At 43.2% G+C, this 14,154-nt stretch overlaps 1 protein-coding gene across 1 annotated transcript in view; it reads right to left on the reverse strand.

Annotated features, from left to right (window-relative positions):
* Positions 1 to 2,049: 2,049 nt before the first annotated feature.
* plxna1b (plexin A1b) overlaps positions 2,050 to 14,154 on the reverse strand; it is a 146,098-nt gene continuing 133,993 nt past the window's right edge. The window contains exons 24-32 of the mRNA XM_028997725.1: positions 11,540 to 11,686; positions 11,195 to 11,354; positions 10,979 to 11,082; positions 9,608 to 9,704; positions 8,646 to 8,836; positions 6,795 to 6,964; positions 6,483 to 6,695; positions 6,223 to 6,373; positions 2,050 to 4,463 (exon numbers count right to left, since the gene is read on the reverse strand). Of these exons, the coding sequence (XP_028853558.1) occupies positions 4,368 to 4,463; positions 6,223 to 6,373; positions 6,483 to 6,695; positions 6,795 to 6,964; positions 8,646 to 8,836; positions 9,608 to 9,704; positions 10,979 to 11,082; positions 11,195 to 11,354; positions 11,540 to 11,686 (1,329 nt within the window). The 3' untranslated portion in view covers positions 2,050 to 4,367. The remainder of the gene's footprint in view (positions 4,464 to 6,222; positions 6,374 to 6,482; positions 6,696 to 6,794; positions 6,965 to 8,645; positions 8,837 to 9,607; positions 9,705 to 10,978; positions 11,083 to 11,194; positions 11,355 to 11,539; positions 11,687 to 14,154) is intronic.

The raw sequence follows: 14,154 nt of genomic DNA on the forward strand, positions 1-14,154 counted from the left end.
GGGCATTATGGGTCATTTCTTGCGACCCCACACATCTTGTTGGAGGGAAGTCTAACTATGTTTGAATCAATAAAAACATCAATGCCAACTCTGGGAAGGAATAGTACTTATATACACTAATATTCTAGGCAGGTGTATTTTACTGTTACTGTTAAGATTAATCCATAAATACCTTTTACATCAAACAACAAATATGCTGATCAATATAGTATGCATTATTGTTTTAAAAATGAGCTAAAATGGACGGGATGGACAAACCTCTTCATATGTAAGTTCATTTAATTTGAGCAACAGGGCTTTAACTGCATTTACTCTGAACTCATCAGTCACACATCTGCAGCAGCCAAGTCCAAAATGTACAGTCTCTGCTGCTTGGAAGAGGGTATACATGAATAAATTCATTTTTTTATTACTTCTGCTTTAGGTAAATCTCAAAACCTGCTGTCTGTGATTCCATCTTCTGCATTTAAAACAATTAACACGTTGACAGGGTACTAATGGGTTCAAAGTTCACACATCCTCAAAGGACTAGATGACAGCAAATCACTCGCCACTTCATTGCCTGTGTGACAGTTTCATACAGAACGTCGTGTTTCCAGCAGGCCAGTTGATCTCAGCCGGTGTGGCGGGACAGGAGCCACTCTTGCAATAATCACACAGTTGGGCCATTTCCTACAGCATAGACGTAATTGAATGATCTCATCAGGACGCTGGTGGAGCGTGAGACAACAGCTCCACGAGAACGGTCCAGAAACTGCTGACACAAGCACGGGTTGACAATATGGCAGGGAGCTTCCAAAGACAGCAGCTTACACAGACTTTATCGTGCTTATGGGCCGTTCTGGCACCATCGCTGGCAGTATGATGTATATTATTGCCTCATGATGTCATATTCAGTTATATGCTCTCTAAGATTGTTGAGCTGATCTATTGGAAACATGATTTTGGTCCCCATGGTTGCAGGTCGGCGTCCGCAGACACTGTGTGATATTGTTAAGACGTTTTAAAAATCCTCATCTTGGTTAAACCAAAAAGATGACCTTAAAGAGTTAAAAAGACACAACGATGAGATGTCTTGGGATTTCTTCATTATGGTTCTGTTTAGGCCACTCTTGTCAATATGAGATGTTAATTCACCTGTAGAGAATTTCTTCAACAGCGTTCAACAAGGTCACTTGGACCGAAGGATAAGGAAGTGTAATTCTGGTGGACAAAGGTAAACGGCTAAGGTCATTTCCCAACTTCCACTCAAGTCTTCTGGTATTCCTTCTTTAAAACGGTCAGTGGAATCTTTAATTTACAGATTGGAAGTTATTTTATAATGGTTAAAAAAAAGAAAAAAAAAGAAGAAGAGACCAGGGGAAGCACTTTTATTTAGCAAAAAATGTTTATTCTCTCCTTGATGTGTGTTTATTTACAAGTAGTAAATCTGCAAAATAGGAAATAACAGAATATTTACACAAAGAACATTTAACCAGCCAACTTGTGACAGATGCTTCAAGTCTGAAACTTTTAAAAACATCAGTATCATATTTGTATTAAAACTTGCTTGGTTTTGTTTATTTATTGAACTCTTCTTCTGAATATCACATAATGGTTGCTCACATCCTATGCACTTCTTATTGTTTAAAAAGTACAGCTACGTAAATTTGCCACAGTTTAAAAATTCTAAAGAAAATGAAAAGAAAATCTATAGGACGGGAGGAGATGGGGGAGGGCTGCAAGGTAGGGAAACCCACCGAGGAGCATTCTGGGAAGGCAACAGTTCCACTAGTTACCCTAATGGGACTCACAGTCAATGGATCAATATTTTTCAGGAATTACCTGAGGGGGGGGGGCGGGAACATTTGGTTTAGACGTTGAGAACGCAAATAAATAAAACACCAGCAGCCAGCATGTTCAAGAAAAAGGATGAAGATGATGAAGAATGAAGAGAAGAAACCGACGAAGAGAGGGTTTACACCAAATTGGCAACGACCAGTCAGACGAAGACAGATGAAACGTTCCCCTTAGCATTAGAGTGGATTTTAGGACAGACGAGAAGGGATTTTATTTTTTTTCACTCTATGAACCATGGACATGAACGTAGCCTGCAGGTCATTCATAAACCACAGCACGAACATGTCCTGTGCAACCATTTCATCTCTGCAAGATTCATCTCTGATTTCAACCAACCAATAAGATGAAGCCCAGGGGCTCTGTACCAAGGCTCTTGTGTTGTTGAAAGTCAAAGTTTTCATATTTCGGTCTAGCACGAAAGATGGAGTCAGTGGTTCAAATCCTTGTGCAGAGAACATGTTTAGGTTTATAATATCATGGTCCATATGTGATACACCTATGAAGGATCCATACATGGAAGTCATTATTTACACCGTCTTTCCATATACCACAGTTGCAAAAGATGTGAAAAGGTGCCACAGGAAAAATGTTTCTTGTGTTCATTGTGGTTGAACATGAATGAGGATGAGTCTTAAAGTTCATGTCCAACATGCGTCTTACTCATATTAATGTCCTCCATTAACTTTGCAGGCCAAACAACAGATCTGTGATTAATTTTCTAGGACTCATAGATTTTTAGCTATAATATAAATACAAGAATTCAAAGTTTAGAAAAACAGCAACTTCTCTATTTTATGACAAGACGTTGTCTAATCTTTATAATTGTAATCTTTTTGAGTCTTTGATAAAGAGACTCACATTCAAGTTCAGCCTAAAATCAATATCTTCAAAGATTACTTCTTGTCAAAACTGTTAATAAATACAAACCAAAGCATCACAGTTTTATTGAATAAATGAAATCCTCTTTAAACCCAACCCAGACGTTAACAGGATTACTCAGACTCGTCTTGCTAATGAGTTAAGGGCTATAAACCTTGTTCTAGCCAAACCTCTCTCTTTCACAGTAAAGACGGAGCTGAAATGAGGTGGAGCTGAAGCTTACTTTCTTTCTTACCCTGCCTCCCTGGTGAGCTCTGAGATGCTCCAGTTGGACGTTTGGAGCTCTCATTCCCCACGTCTGACCTGACCACAACGGGGGATGTGACTATCAGCAGGAGGGAAAAAAGTAAAGCCAAAAGTGGAGAGAAATGAAGAAAATGAGACCGTAAAAAGTGGAACGAAGCAGTCTGAGGAGGAAAAGTGACACCTGGCTGGTGGAGAGCTTCAATGCGTCAAATACTTCAATCAGATCAGATCCTTCATATTATTTTTAATTGGTTTGTTTTTGACTGACAGCTGTTGAAGTGTTTTGACTGCTGACTTCACATTACGGATGTCTTCACCAAACAGGGCCACCGTAAATAACGTGTCACCCAAAAATTGATCACACCAGAACCTGACAGCATTTAAAAAAATGCCCATCTTCTCCCAAACAAAAGGAATCATGGGAGATATTTGGCCACGCTCTGCACGCACAACCCCCACACCCCACCCAACTTTTTTGTTTTGTCCTTAAAAAGGCTACTGCTCTTCTTTTTTTTTTTTCAGTCACGAGGCAAGTTCATATTCAAATCATAGCACATTCCATCAAACAAAATGTCTTCTGCACTAAACAACATTCAAATAAAACATGGCACAGGACAAGTTTTTTTTTTCATTTTTACAGCTTTTTTTCTGACTTTTTTTTGCTTCAAATATCAAATTTCTCTTGATTCTCACTGTGTATGTTAAAAAGAAACCAAAAAAAAAAAAAAAATTAATCGTCTTGTTGCTTCATTGAAAATGTAACTGTATTTATTTATATAATATCTATCTTTCTTCTCTATTGTTTCTGTAAATTGTGCAAATTCAGCAGTAACACGAGTGGCGAGGAGAGCAGAGTGGGCAGTTCAGAGATAAAAGAAGAAAAAAAAAAAACATAAAACGTAGTCCATAAACACAGCATGGTCCGAAAGCCTCAGATATGCGGTCACATGACTGAAGGAACCTTCTTCTCAAGGCTTGCTGGACCATCAACATTCCTTCAAGGTTCTGTCCAGTCCGGACAGATGATGTGTGTGTGTGTGTGTGTGTGTGTGTGTGTGTGTGTGTGGAATGTGATTCGACACACAAACACAATATTTACAACGAGAAAGAAAAAAAAAAAAAAAAAAGATCTGCAACAGCAACAATAATCATGATCTATGATTCGGTCTGTGTGCTGACCTGAGTGTGGTCGCATACACACACACATACAGCCACAGAAACTCATTCTCACACAAACACACACAGTGTGCCCAGCTCCACGCATTCTCCAGTGTACTGCTCGGTCCTCGCAGTCCTGTCTTTATGAGTGGGGGACCCACGTGTGTGTGTGTGTGTGTGTGTGTGTGTGTGTGTGAGCGCGTCCGCCGGTCCTCCGTCATGATAGGGTGGGGGCGTGGCCTCTCTCAGCTGGCCAGGGCCATCGTGTCAATCACCTGCTCCAGCTTACACCTCAACCGCTGCCGACGGGCCTGTTCATCCCTCTCCAGAGCAGACAGGATCTGACAGAGAGAAGACGGGGTTAAATTTAAAAGCACTGAAATCCACAATTATAAATTATACAATACTTATAATTATTAAACAAGAAAATACTTCACTTATATATTGGGCTGCAACTAACAATTACTTTCATAATAGTGTTTTAATATTTAATATTATTATATTATAATATTAAATATAATCAATTATTTAATGAATAACATACAATTATAATAATGCTGTATTATAATAATGCAGCCTTATTTTACAGCTCATTTAACTCAACATACACCTTAAAGTGTAGCCAAAATAGCAAAAAATATAATTACCATAAAATATCATTACCATATTACTTATAAAATAAGAAATATGGAGAATCCAAAAAATAATAAAGTAAGAATAATCATTCATTTTTATTTTTAAGGATTAGTTAACAGGCGAGAAAAAAAATGTCTCAAGTCAAGACAAGGAGTGATTCTGTCCCATGTCATGTATGTATTAGTAATATTAGAATATTAGACACACTTTTCTTTTCTTCCCCTTTGGCTACTTTTTCATCTGAGGGACCTTTATCGCCGACCTTGCTGATTTCTGTCTTCTGCCACAGACGGCTGAAGCCTTTGTGACGCATTGTGACTACAGCATGCAGAGAATGCATGACTTCAGCCCTGAGTCGAGACATGCTGCAGCCCTGTCCTGTCACCGAGTTCAGAGTGGAGAGCTGAGAGGGGGACCGAGAGGGCGAGTGAATGCGCGTGGCAGACGGTGGAGAACAAGGTGAAGTCTCAGGAGGAGGACGGCCAGAGCGCTGGTTAGTAAGACGTTGAAGGTAATGTGACAGTGGTGTGGGAGGACTGAATGCGTGCCGTTTCTAAAGCGCTGATTGAGCGCATTGTTCCCTTTTGTTCGCCTGGCATGTGTAGCGGCGCGCACACACTCGCTGTGGCGGCAGGCTGGTGTGAGCGCCCACGTCGTTGGCACCTATGCCAGTGTGCATCAGCGTGTGTTTGTGTACGTCAGCTGCAGATAAACGCACAAGCTTGCGTGTGCCAAGCTCACCTGCATCTAGGGTGTTCTGGCAACCATGCATGTTAATCCAGACACGGCTAACAGAAGCAGCTGCAACGTCCCCATCAGCCACAGAAATATGGCTCTTACACACACGCACTTTTTATTTCATGAAAACCTAGTTTAATAACTATAAAATGTGTGTATTATGTCATAAAACAAGGTTAAGTTGATATGTAACCCTATCACTACGTTTAAAACAGTTCATATGTCCCCATTGAGACTCACATCGTGCATGATGCCTTTTTGACTCTGGGCGGTGGGAAGTAAACATCGATGTGCGTTGACACTGTGGGTATGTAGTGTGTATGTGTGTGTACTGCCCTGTGACTCATTTTGTGAGTCGATACCCTAGGTGCCAGCGAAAGTGAACTGGCTGGTCTCAGTTAGATTTGATTATGATCAATGGCTGCGTGGGTAATAGCAGAGTGTGTAACGTGATCCTTGTATCTGATCTGAGACTAGATACGGCGCATACATGAAAGGAGCCGGGTCACCAACAATCAATATTATTGACACCCCTCGATTCAGCTAACGAAAGAACGGCTACAGTACGCCTTCTGTATGGAACGGACACTTAGCACTAATCGCATACAGAGGTCACCTTCTCCATCGTGCTCCAGCAAACAAGTTGATTTTCATGTCCTTTAACCCCCCACAGCAGCAGTAGCGCTTGTGAGTGTGTGTGTGTGTGTGTGTGTGTGTAACTCTCACCTCGTCCTTGTACTTGATGATGTAGGAGTAGATCTCGTGGAGGGCGCTCATGCTGTTGAATTGGTTGAGGTGGAGGCGAGACTGCTCAGCCAGATACGCACTCATGTCCTGATCGCTGATAGCAGGCATCCGGGAGATATCGGAGTAATACCTGACAGACAGAGAGGGAGAGCGAGAGATTTCATTATTGTTTTCCTGAGCAGAGGTAATAATAAGCCGCGAACGGGAAGGGCCGTTCGACTCTGAGGTGGCCGCCGTACCTCTCCACCCAGTTCTTGTAGTTGGGAATGTCTTTAGCGTAGAGCAGCTTGTTGGAGGGCGAATCTTTGCCCAGCTTGTGTTCAGAGGTGGAGCAGGAGTCCATGAAGGTCTGTGCCACCACCGACAGGCATGCGTCCGTGATGCTGTTCTTGTGAATGTCAAAGACAAACTGGGGGTTCTTGATTACGTTCACCCAGAAACGCAACGGCAAGCTGAAGAGGAAAACGACACCATGTTAAAAATTTAAGACAGGAAGAAAAAAACAAAACAAAAAAAAAACACAATTCGGTATAAACACAAAAAACACTCACCAGTTGCTCTTCCAGGTGTGGCGGACGTCAGAGTCTGATATCTGGTGCTTGTCTGCCTGCTCATCCAGGAAGTCGAACATGTACTTGATGGCTAAGGGCAGGGCGCTGCCACGGTGTGCTGTGCTGAAGATGGTTTCAAAGAGGTCGTCCACAAACTTCTGCAGCGTTCCCTGAGAGAGAGAGAGACAGAGAGAGAGAGATATGAAATGTATGTATATTAGTACAGTATATAATACAGTATATAAACTTTTCTTTAAAATGCATATTATTAATATGATTACTGGTATTATTATAAACTAAGATCTGCAGCAGGTTAATAACATAATATACAGTATTTAATTAAAAACCTTGGACATTATAGTAATGTAATTTTATGACCCTGATGTATACATATTTTTCACTTATTCTTGGCCCCTGAGCAGGAAGCGCTAATCCTTCATGGCCTTGCCTATTTACTAGCTGCGGCCACCAGAACAGCGGCATCGTAATGAGACAGCAAGAACGAGAGCAGGATCAGGCAAGGCCACACACACACACACACACCTCCGGCCACAACCTGCAGTCATTAACGCACAGCGCCGTGGGTCATTAACACACAGCAGTCAAGGCCGCTGGCGCTTACAAACTACATCTGCGGGGGCGATCCCTGGGCAATAACACTAATAAACAAGGACGCCGTTTCTCCCCATTCCTCTTGCCCACACTTGCCAGCGTGCGGTGAACAGCAGCTTATCTTCCCCAAAGCTGTACCCTGCATAATTAGCAGATAATCACTCCTCCATCATCTATGTTAAATATGTCAATTACTGTCAATTGCACCACCAATTACATACATCTGACATCAATTAATTGGTGCGAGTTGGCTGATAGACAATGGCAGATAAAGTAAAATGTTTAAGTTCTCTGTGCGGATACTGGGTCTTTAAAGAGAAATTTGTATATACTGTGTACGGTAATTAAGAGATTTTTAATTACACTCCTTTAAGAAGAAGATATTTATTTATAAAAATAAACACATTGATAAATACAGAAACAAACACAAAATGAGCACTATTTTTGAACAGAAGCTAAAACCGCAGGGATGCACTTTTTCTATATGTGGAAATGTTTTAAAACTATAACTAAACTAAAAAGTTATTTCCTGAGAGACAAGAAAGCGCTCCAGCAGCCCCTGACTCAGCAGAGTACCAGTTCAGACGCCCACAGTAATGGCTGGAAGTGACCGGGTGCCCCTGTCTTTGCCTACATTGCCCAGCTCTGTTGAGTGTAACATTTTGTTAAAAAAAAAAAAAAAAAATAAGAACTCTGTTTACATAAGCAACTTGGTGAACTTAACTGAGGCAACCAGAGTTGCATTGTGGGAAAAGAGGCTCATGAGAAGTTAATCAGAGGAAGCACATCAATGAGTAACCCCTTCGAAGCCCAAGAGAGGCCTGGCGATCGAGAAAACCAAACCCTGTATGCCGAGGCGGTCGATAGGCAAAGGTCAACCCCCTAATTAAGCTACACTGTTTCATTTCAGATTAGGCTTAATGCAAAGGTTATGAAAAATGTTAATCACTGAAACCCTAAAGACACCCCCCACACACACACTCACTCAGACACAAAGGTCAATATGGACTGCCCACCAAAATTAGCCACAGGCCATATAGATTGAGTCTGTGAAAGATGAAACAGATGTGTGTAACAGGTTTTCAGATATACCCAGAAGTTGGGAGAACCAGGGATGTGAAGGTCATCTCTGACTGAACGGCATTATGGCTGCGGCCCCAACCGACTCGGGGCTCTGCTGAGGCAACAGCTGCTTGTCAGGTTTTATTTGTCTGGTGCAGAAGAGCCCGCGACGGTTACCTTGGTAGCGAGCAGCCGTGTTAGGTAGATCTCCGAGACCATCTTGCTGCCCCGGTCTCCCTCTCGCTGGTCCGAGTGGTCGTGGTTCTTCACCAGGTGCCAGAGTTTGGTGCCGCTCTCCAGGTCAGGGGTGATCATGGGAGTTCGCGAGCGCAGGCTGTCTGGACTGCTGGCTGTCCGCAACATGCTCTCTGCACCGGGAAACGAGGACAGAGACAAAAGGGGGGGGGGGGGGGAAAGAAATAAGAACCGAATCTGAGAAATGAAATATGCACATAAATAAACACAATTACATTTGGCAATTTTACTGCCGTGGAGTCGCTGAAGCCACATGGAGCACAAGTGAGGAAATAAAAAAAGAAAACAACAGAAGACACAAAATGAAAACGAGAATTGTTGTGTCGCACTAGAGAATTGGTTAACAGGGAAGTTTCTGGGTGTAAATCAATCCCAGCGGCGCTCCTACTTCACATTACTAAGGTGACAGATCTCTCTCTCTCTCATCCTGCTGTCAGTGAGGTGATATGTAGCCCCCCTCCCATTCACTCTCTATGCACAACAGTGACGTTGCTTCCCCGACACCGGGCCATTGCAGGTGGGATTTAAGGCCGAGGCAGAGTGATAACAGCATCATCTTTTCTCACCCTGGCCCACAACACAATAGCTCTATCACATGATTACATTACATTAGTGAGAGAGGGGAGAAGACAAAAGGTGAAATAAAATTGAGAGAGTTGAGAATTCAGTATAGTGTCTTATTGATTTATATCAGGCCTGTGTGTGTGTGTGTGTGTGTGTGTGTGTGTGTGTGTGTGTGTGTGTGCCTGTGTGTGTGACGCACGTGGCACTAATGGCTCTGGAGAGCCTTTTTTGTATTGAAAAGAGAGGGTGAGTGGGAGAAAAACCTTTAAAGAGAGTCTGTAAACTGATCACAATGTGAGTAAGAGAGAGAGGGGTTTTACCGTATCTGCTAAGTGACTTGGTGAAAGTTGACGAGTTGGAGATGTTGTAGGCGGAGTTCTGTTTGGGAACCAGGGCAACAACTGAGCCATCTGTAACCTAGAAACCAGAGAAGAAAAAATGAGCACTGCAGGGTGTCGCACCTTGGTCTCACAGCATGTTCTCACCTTCTAACATGTTCTAATGTTGTGTAGAACAGTATTACTTGTTCTATCGGCACTCGGATGAATATTTCATCATGAGTGGCCACAGATATAGAAACTAGATGTCGCGTTGCATGGGGCCGTTGCATGGGGAGCAAATGCATCAATAGAGGCGCCATCTTGGGACAGGGTGGCACTCCTTTTAAATTAATGAACATCTATAAGGGGCCAAGGTGGCATACAGAATTAAAGGACCATTTCCTTGATTAGTTTCAAACGTTAGACATGTTTTTACGACTGAGTCATGAATAAATTGATACAGAAGCCTTTTTTTTTTAAATATAGCATAATTTTATGTTCAAATTTTATTTTAATCTGCATATGCATTTGTATGGAATTGTAGAGAACTACAGACTGTACACAATACTTTATTCAGACAAGGAAAAATTTCCTGGCTTATTTACCTGCTTATTTGTAAAAAAATATATAGACAGGGCATGTCCATAGACAGAGGAAATTTTTATAGATTTGTCAAGAACTATAGAAAATGAACTAACTATACAATATATAAAGGTGTCAGAACACAAGATGTGTCTGTCCTATGGGGTGTGAATAACAATATTTGTCGAACACAAAATTTCTTAACATACAAGATGGTAAAATAAAATATTGCTTATTGACTCTTCGTTCACTCGTTATTAAATCCATACGTGGCGCATCTTAGTTATGCATCTGTACTTGTACCATCAAACGTGGTGAATGATCTTGGAACCCAGTGCAAATATGCCGTTGGTATTGACACATGGAATGCGATACCTAGTGTATATATATCTATGATGAGTGGCTAAATTGGTGCGCTAAGAGAGTATAATTTAGCTCCAAACATACATACATACAAGTACTGTATAATATGCAAATACTCTATAATGTCAGTGTTAAATTCACACTCCACAGCCATAATAGTAAGTTAATCAAGCAACCATGCTAACATGTTTCAGCATAATTAATGCATGAGTATGTGAAAAAAGGTTTTCTAATTTTAAAATTGACTGTTGGAATACTCTATTCTGATTGGCTGGTAGGTGTGTGTTAAAGCCATTCTAAAGGTGTGTTAAAGGGACAGTCCCCCTGGAGCAACTTAGGGTTAAGTGTATTGCTCAAGGACTCAATGGTAGTAAGTGGGATTTGAACCTGGGTCTTCTACCACCCCCTTATAAAACAAAGCAGTACCTGATAGTGAGCTAAGGAGTTCAGTCGTTTCCAGTCGTTGTCAATCTTGGTGGTGACGTCCTCGTCCTGCAGGATAATCCGCGCCATTCTTCCCTGGCGCCATTCTGAAAGATCAGAGTATGGGCTCAACAGCGAGATCTTGTCCACAAATCTAAACCAGACGGGCTGTTTTTTAAGGTCCAGTTGGTAGTCACCGAATACTGTGGTGTATCTTACCCAGGTCCATGTCACCAGCTTTGGGTCTTTGAGAATAAGGGGTCCCCTTGTAAACAGCATCCAGAAGCTTTTCTTTTACTTGGGTGATGGTGTCACAGTTCAGGCACTTGACCGTGATTTCTGATGCATTCTCATTCTCTGGGTTCACGCAGTGGAGGGTCTTTAGAACAAAGAGTGAACGACTGGCAGTCAGACAAGAGCAATCACAGTAATAAATACAAGGCATCATGGGAGAACAGAAACAGTTGTGAGGGAGAAGCAATTGCAATATGTAAGAGACTGTTCGTTAACACGTGAGAGGATGCAAAGGGTTCTGGGTGATATGTCGGTGGGTGTGGCTCTGACCAGGGTCTTGTAGTCGATCTGCTGGCGGATGAGTTTGTCTTCGCTGAGGGAGTAACGCGCCTCGCCTGTGATGGCGTCTATGGGGCCCTTCTCCATCTGCTGCTTCATGGCACAGTAGAGCATGAAGAGCGGCTCACCGGCACACTCCTGCAACACACACACACACACACACACACACACACACACGCGCGCAAACACACACAGAGGGCATGGAGTCAGTAAAAGCAGTGACAGACACACACACACACACACACACACACAAAGTAGGTAAGGGGTGGTTTGTGCCTCTGCCCCTAATGCCGCTTTCAATTTAGCTGACAAAGAGAGCCACTTGGAGAGTGAAGAGAGGAACGGCAGACAGAGAGAGGAGTGTGAGGTACAGGAAAGAGGCCAGCAGAGACACATGGGAGTCTCAAAAGAGAACAATGAAACAACACACTACCAAGTCCTCGCACGGCCAAAAATTCAGACGGCAGCACGTTTGAGTGGATGTAACCTAAATTACACTCCTATTGGTGCGGTGGGGCCGTCTACACACACAAAACCTGTCTGCTTAAGCAGCAGTGTCAACAGGCCTGTGACAGTGATGAGGGCCATCACGGACACTTACTCCATCCGTGGTTTAAATGGAGGTGAGATGAGAGGCGTATTAAATCGCCATTATTACCCATGGCGGCGGAGTTCACCGTTTAAAATAAAAAAAAAAAAAAAAAAGGAGGCAGAAGTACTTCTCTCACCCCCACTGCTATTTTCTCCACTCTCGTTTGCCACCACAGTCCCCTCCACTTTTCTCCGTGACCCACCGGAGACGAGCATCTGCTATTCAGATCGGCTCCCTGTAGTAACGATTTTTTTTTTTTTTCGGGAACAATTTCTTATTAGCGTAGATAACAATGGTGCAGCACAGCAACTGCCCGCAGCATTCTGCGGAGGGCAAAATGCTGCCATTGAAAACAAAGTGAGAAAGAGAGAGAGAGGATAGTCACTATGATACTAGTGACTATCATAGTGGTAGCATAGCAACCAGCCTGATGATGTCCAACAACGGCTGTTTTCTTCGTGAAGAGAGAGAGGCTGATATATATTTGCATTTATTGTACCAGCAAGTCGTCCGGCCATTCGTGAGCGCTTGGGAAAGGATTCGAAAGCAATTCCCCAACAACGCTGATTCATGAGGGCCTGGCAGTTTTCTGGACCGTATGAACTGTTTATGTATGTTTGTGCACTTTATTATAGGAACTCGGGGTGGCTGCACTTATTGTCGAGTGTGACTGACAGGTGTATAATGGCTTTTCCCCAGGCATTTGGACTGTAAGGCCGGGAAAGGGAGAGAAGGGGGAGAAGCGAGTGGTTTAAACGAGTGGTTATGCCCCACGGCTTGTGGCAAAGCGCTGGGAGCGATTGATGGAGGAGTTAATAGAAGGTTAACGACTGCGAGGGAAAAGTGCCTGAGAAGCACTTCAGTGCGTGAAACGTGTCAGAGGAGCAATGAGACGCAGGCCCGGCCGTCTCTTGTCCTCCCGCCCCCCCTTCCCTCATTCGCTCTGTACCACCCTCACTCAATCTCCTCCAACTCACGGCCTGGGCGATCGCGCCTTCGTCGTCATCCTCCACGTCCTTTGTTATCGTCTGTCGACCTATCACTGCTCACTCAGGGTGATGGGTTAAATGCAGAGGACAAATTTCACTGTGTGCACCGTGCGCTGTGCTGCTGTGTATCACATGTGACAATGACTTTACTTTACTCGTTTGAAGCAAACTCCACGCAACTTTATACGTCTCTTCCACGCAACTCTCCAGGCTCCCTTATAATCTACTTCGTTTGGAGTACCGCCTCCTCCGCAAGACACTTCTACAGCCAAGAAGCTACAGTAGAAAGTATAGTAGTGCCGCAGATAAACTCAAATCCTCTGGTCCCTGTCCAAGGCGGCCAAACCTCAGGCAGGCCTCTTCCCTCGGTCCTCCATATGCTCGCCCTGCCTCGTTAGCGCGTGTGCTAATTAAACAGACAGATGCTAACGATCGACAGCAGACAAGCGCCGTGTCCAAACAGACTCTGATACCCTGCTTGTCAGTCTGCTTATCTACGCAGTAGTTTGGCCACAGCCGGGAAATGAAAAATAAGAAGCAACTGGAAGCGTCAGGCATCCATTAGAACAAACTGAACATCCCGTCGTTTAAGAGTTTTAGGCAACGGAGAAAGAAGCTAGAGCCTCGGTGCATGCTCTCTGGAGCAGTTTAGTGTTTTGCAATATTAGTAACATCGGATAAGTTTATTAAAAGTATTAGCCGTGTCTAGACTAGGCCTAAATGTAGGTGCTAAATGTAATTTTATAATAAAAAAAAAATCTCTACCATGTCAAAATCCCCAAAATGTTTTTTTTGTTACCGTGAGGACTCTGGCTGTGAAGCATAATCACTGCTGTCAATCATGAGACAGGCCCACTGCATGCACGTCCCCCCAAAACGTCTAAACAGATGGGATAATGTGCCCATATACGGACAGGGCTTCTGCTCCATTCAATCATGCAAAGCCGACTAAGCGCTCACAGAGAGCATGCTAATTGGCTTTAATTAGCGCTAAAGTGATGTTCTGGGGGCTTAAAAGCCAGTTC

This window comes from Denticeps clupeoides, chromosome 12, assembly GCF_900700375.1.
Source record: "Denticeps clupeoides chromosome 12, fDenClu1.1, whole genome shotgun sequence".
Taxonomy (NCBI): Eukaryota; Metazoa; Chordata; class Actinopteri; order Clupeiformes; family Denticipitidae; genus Denticeps; species Denticeps clupeoides.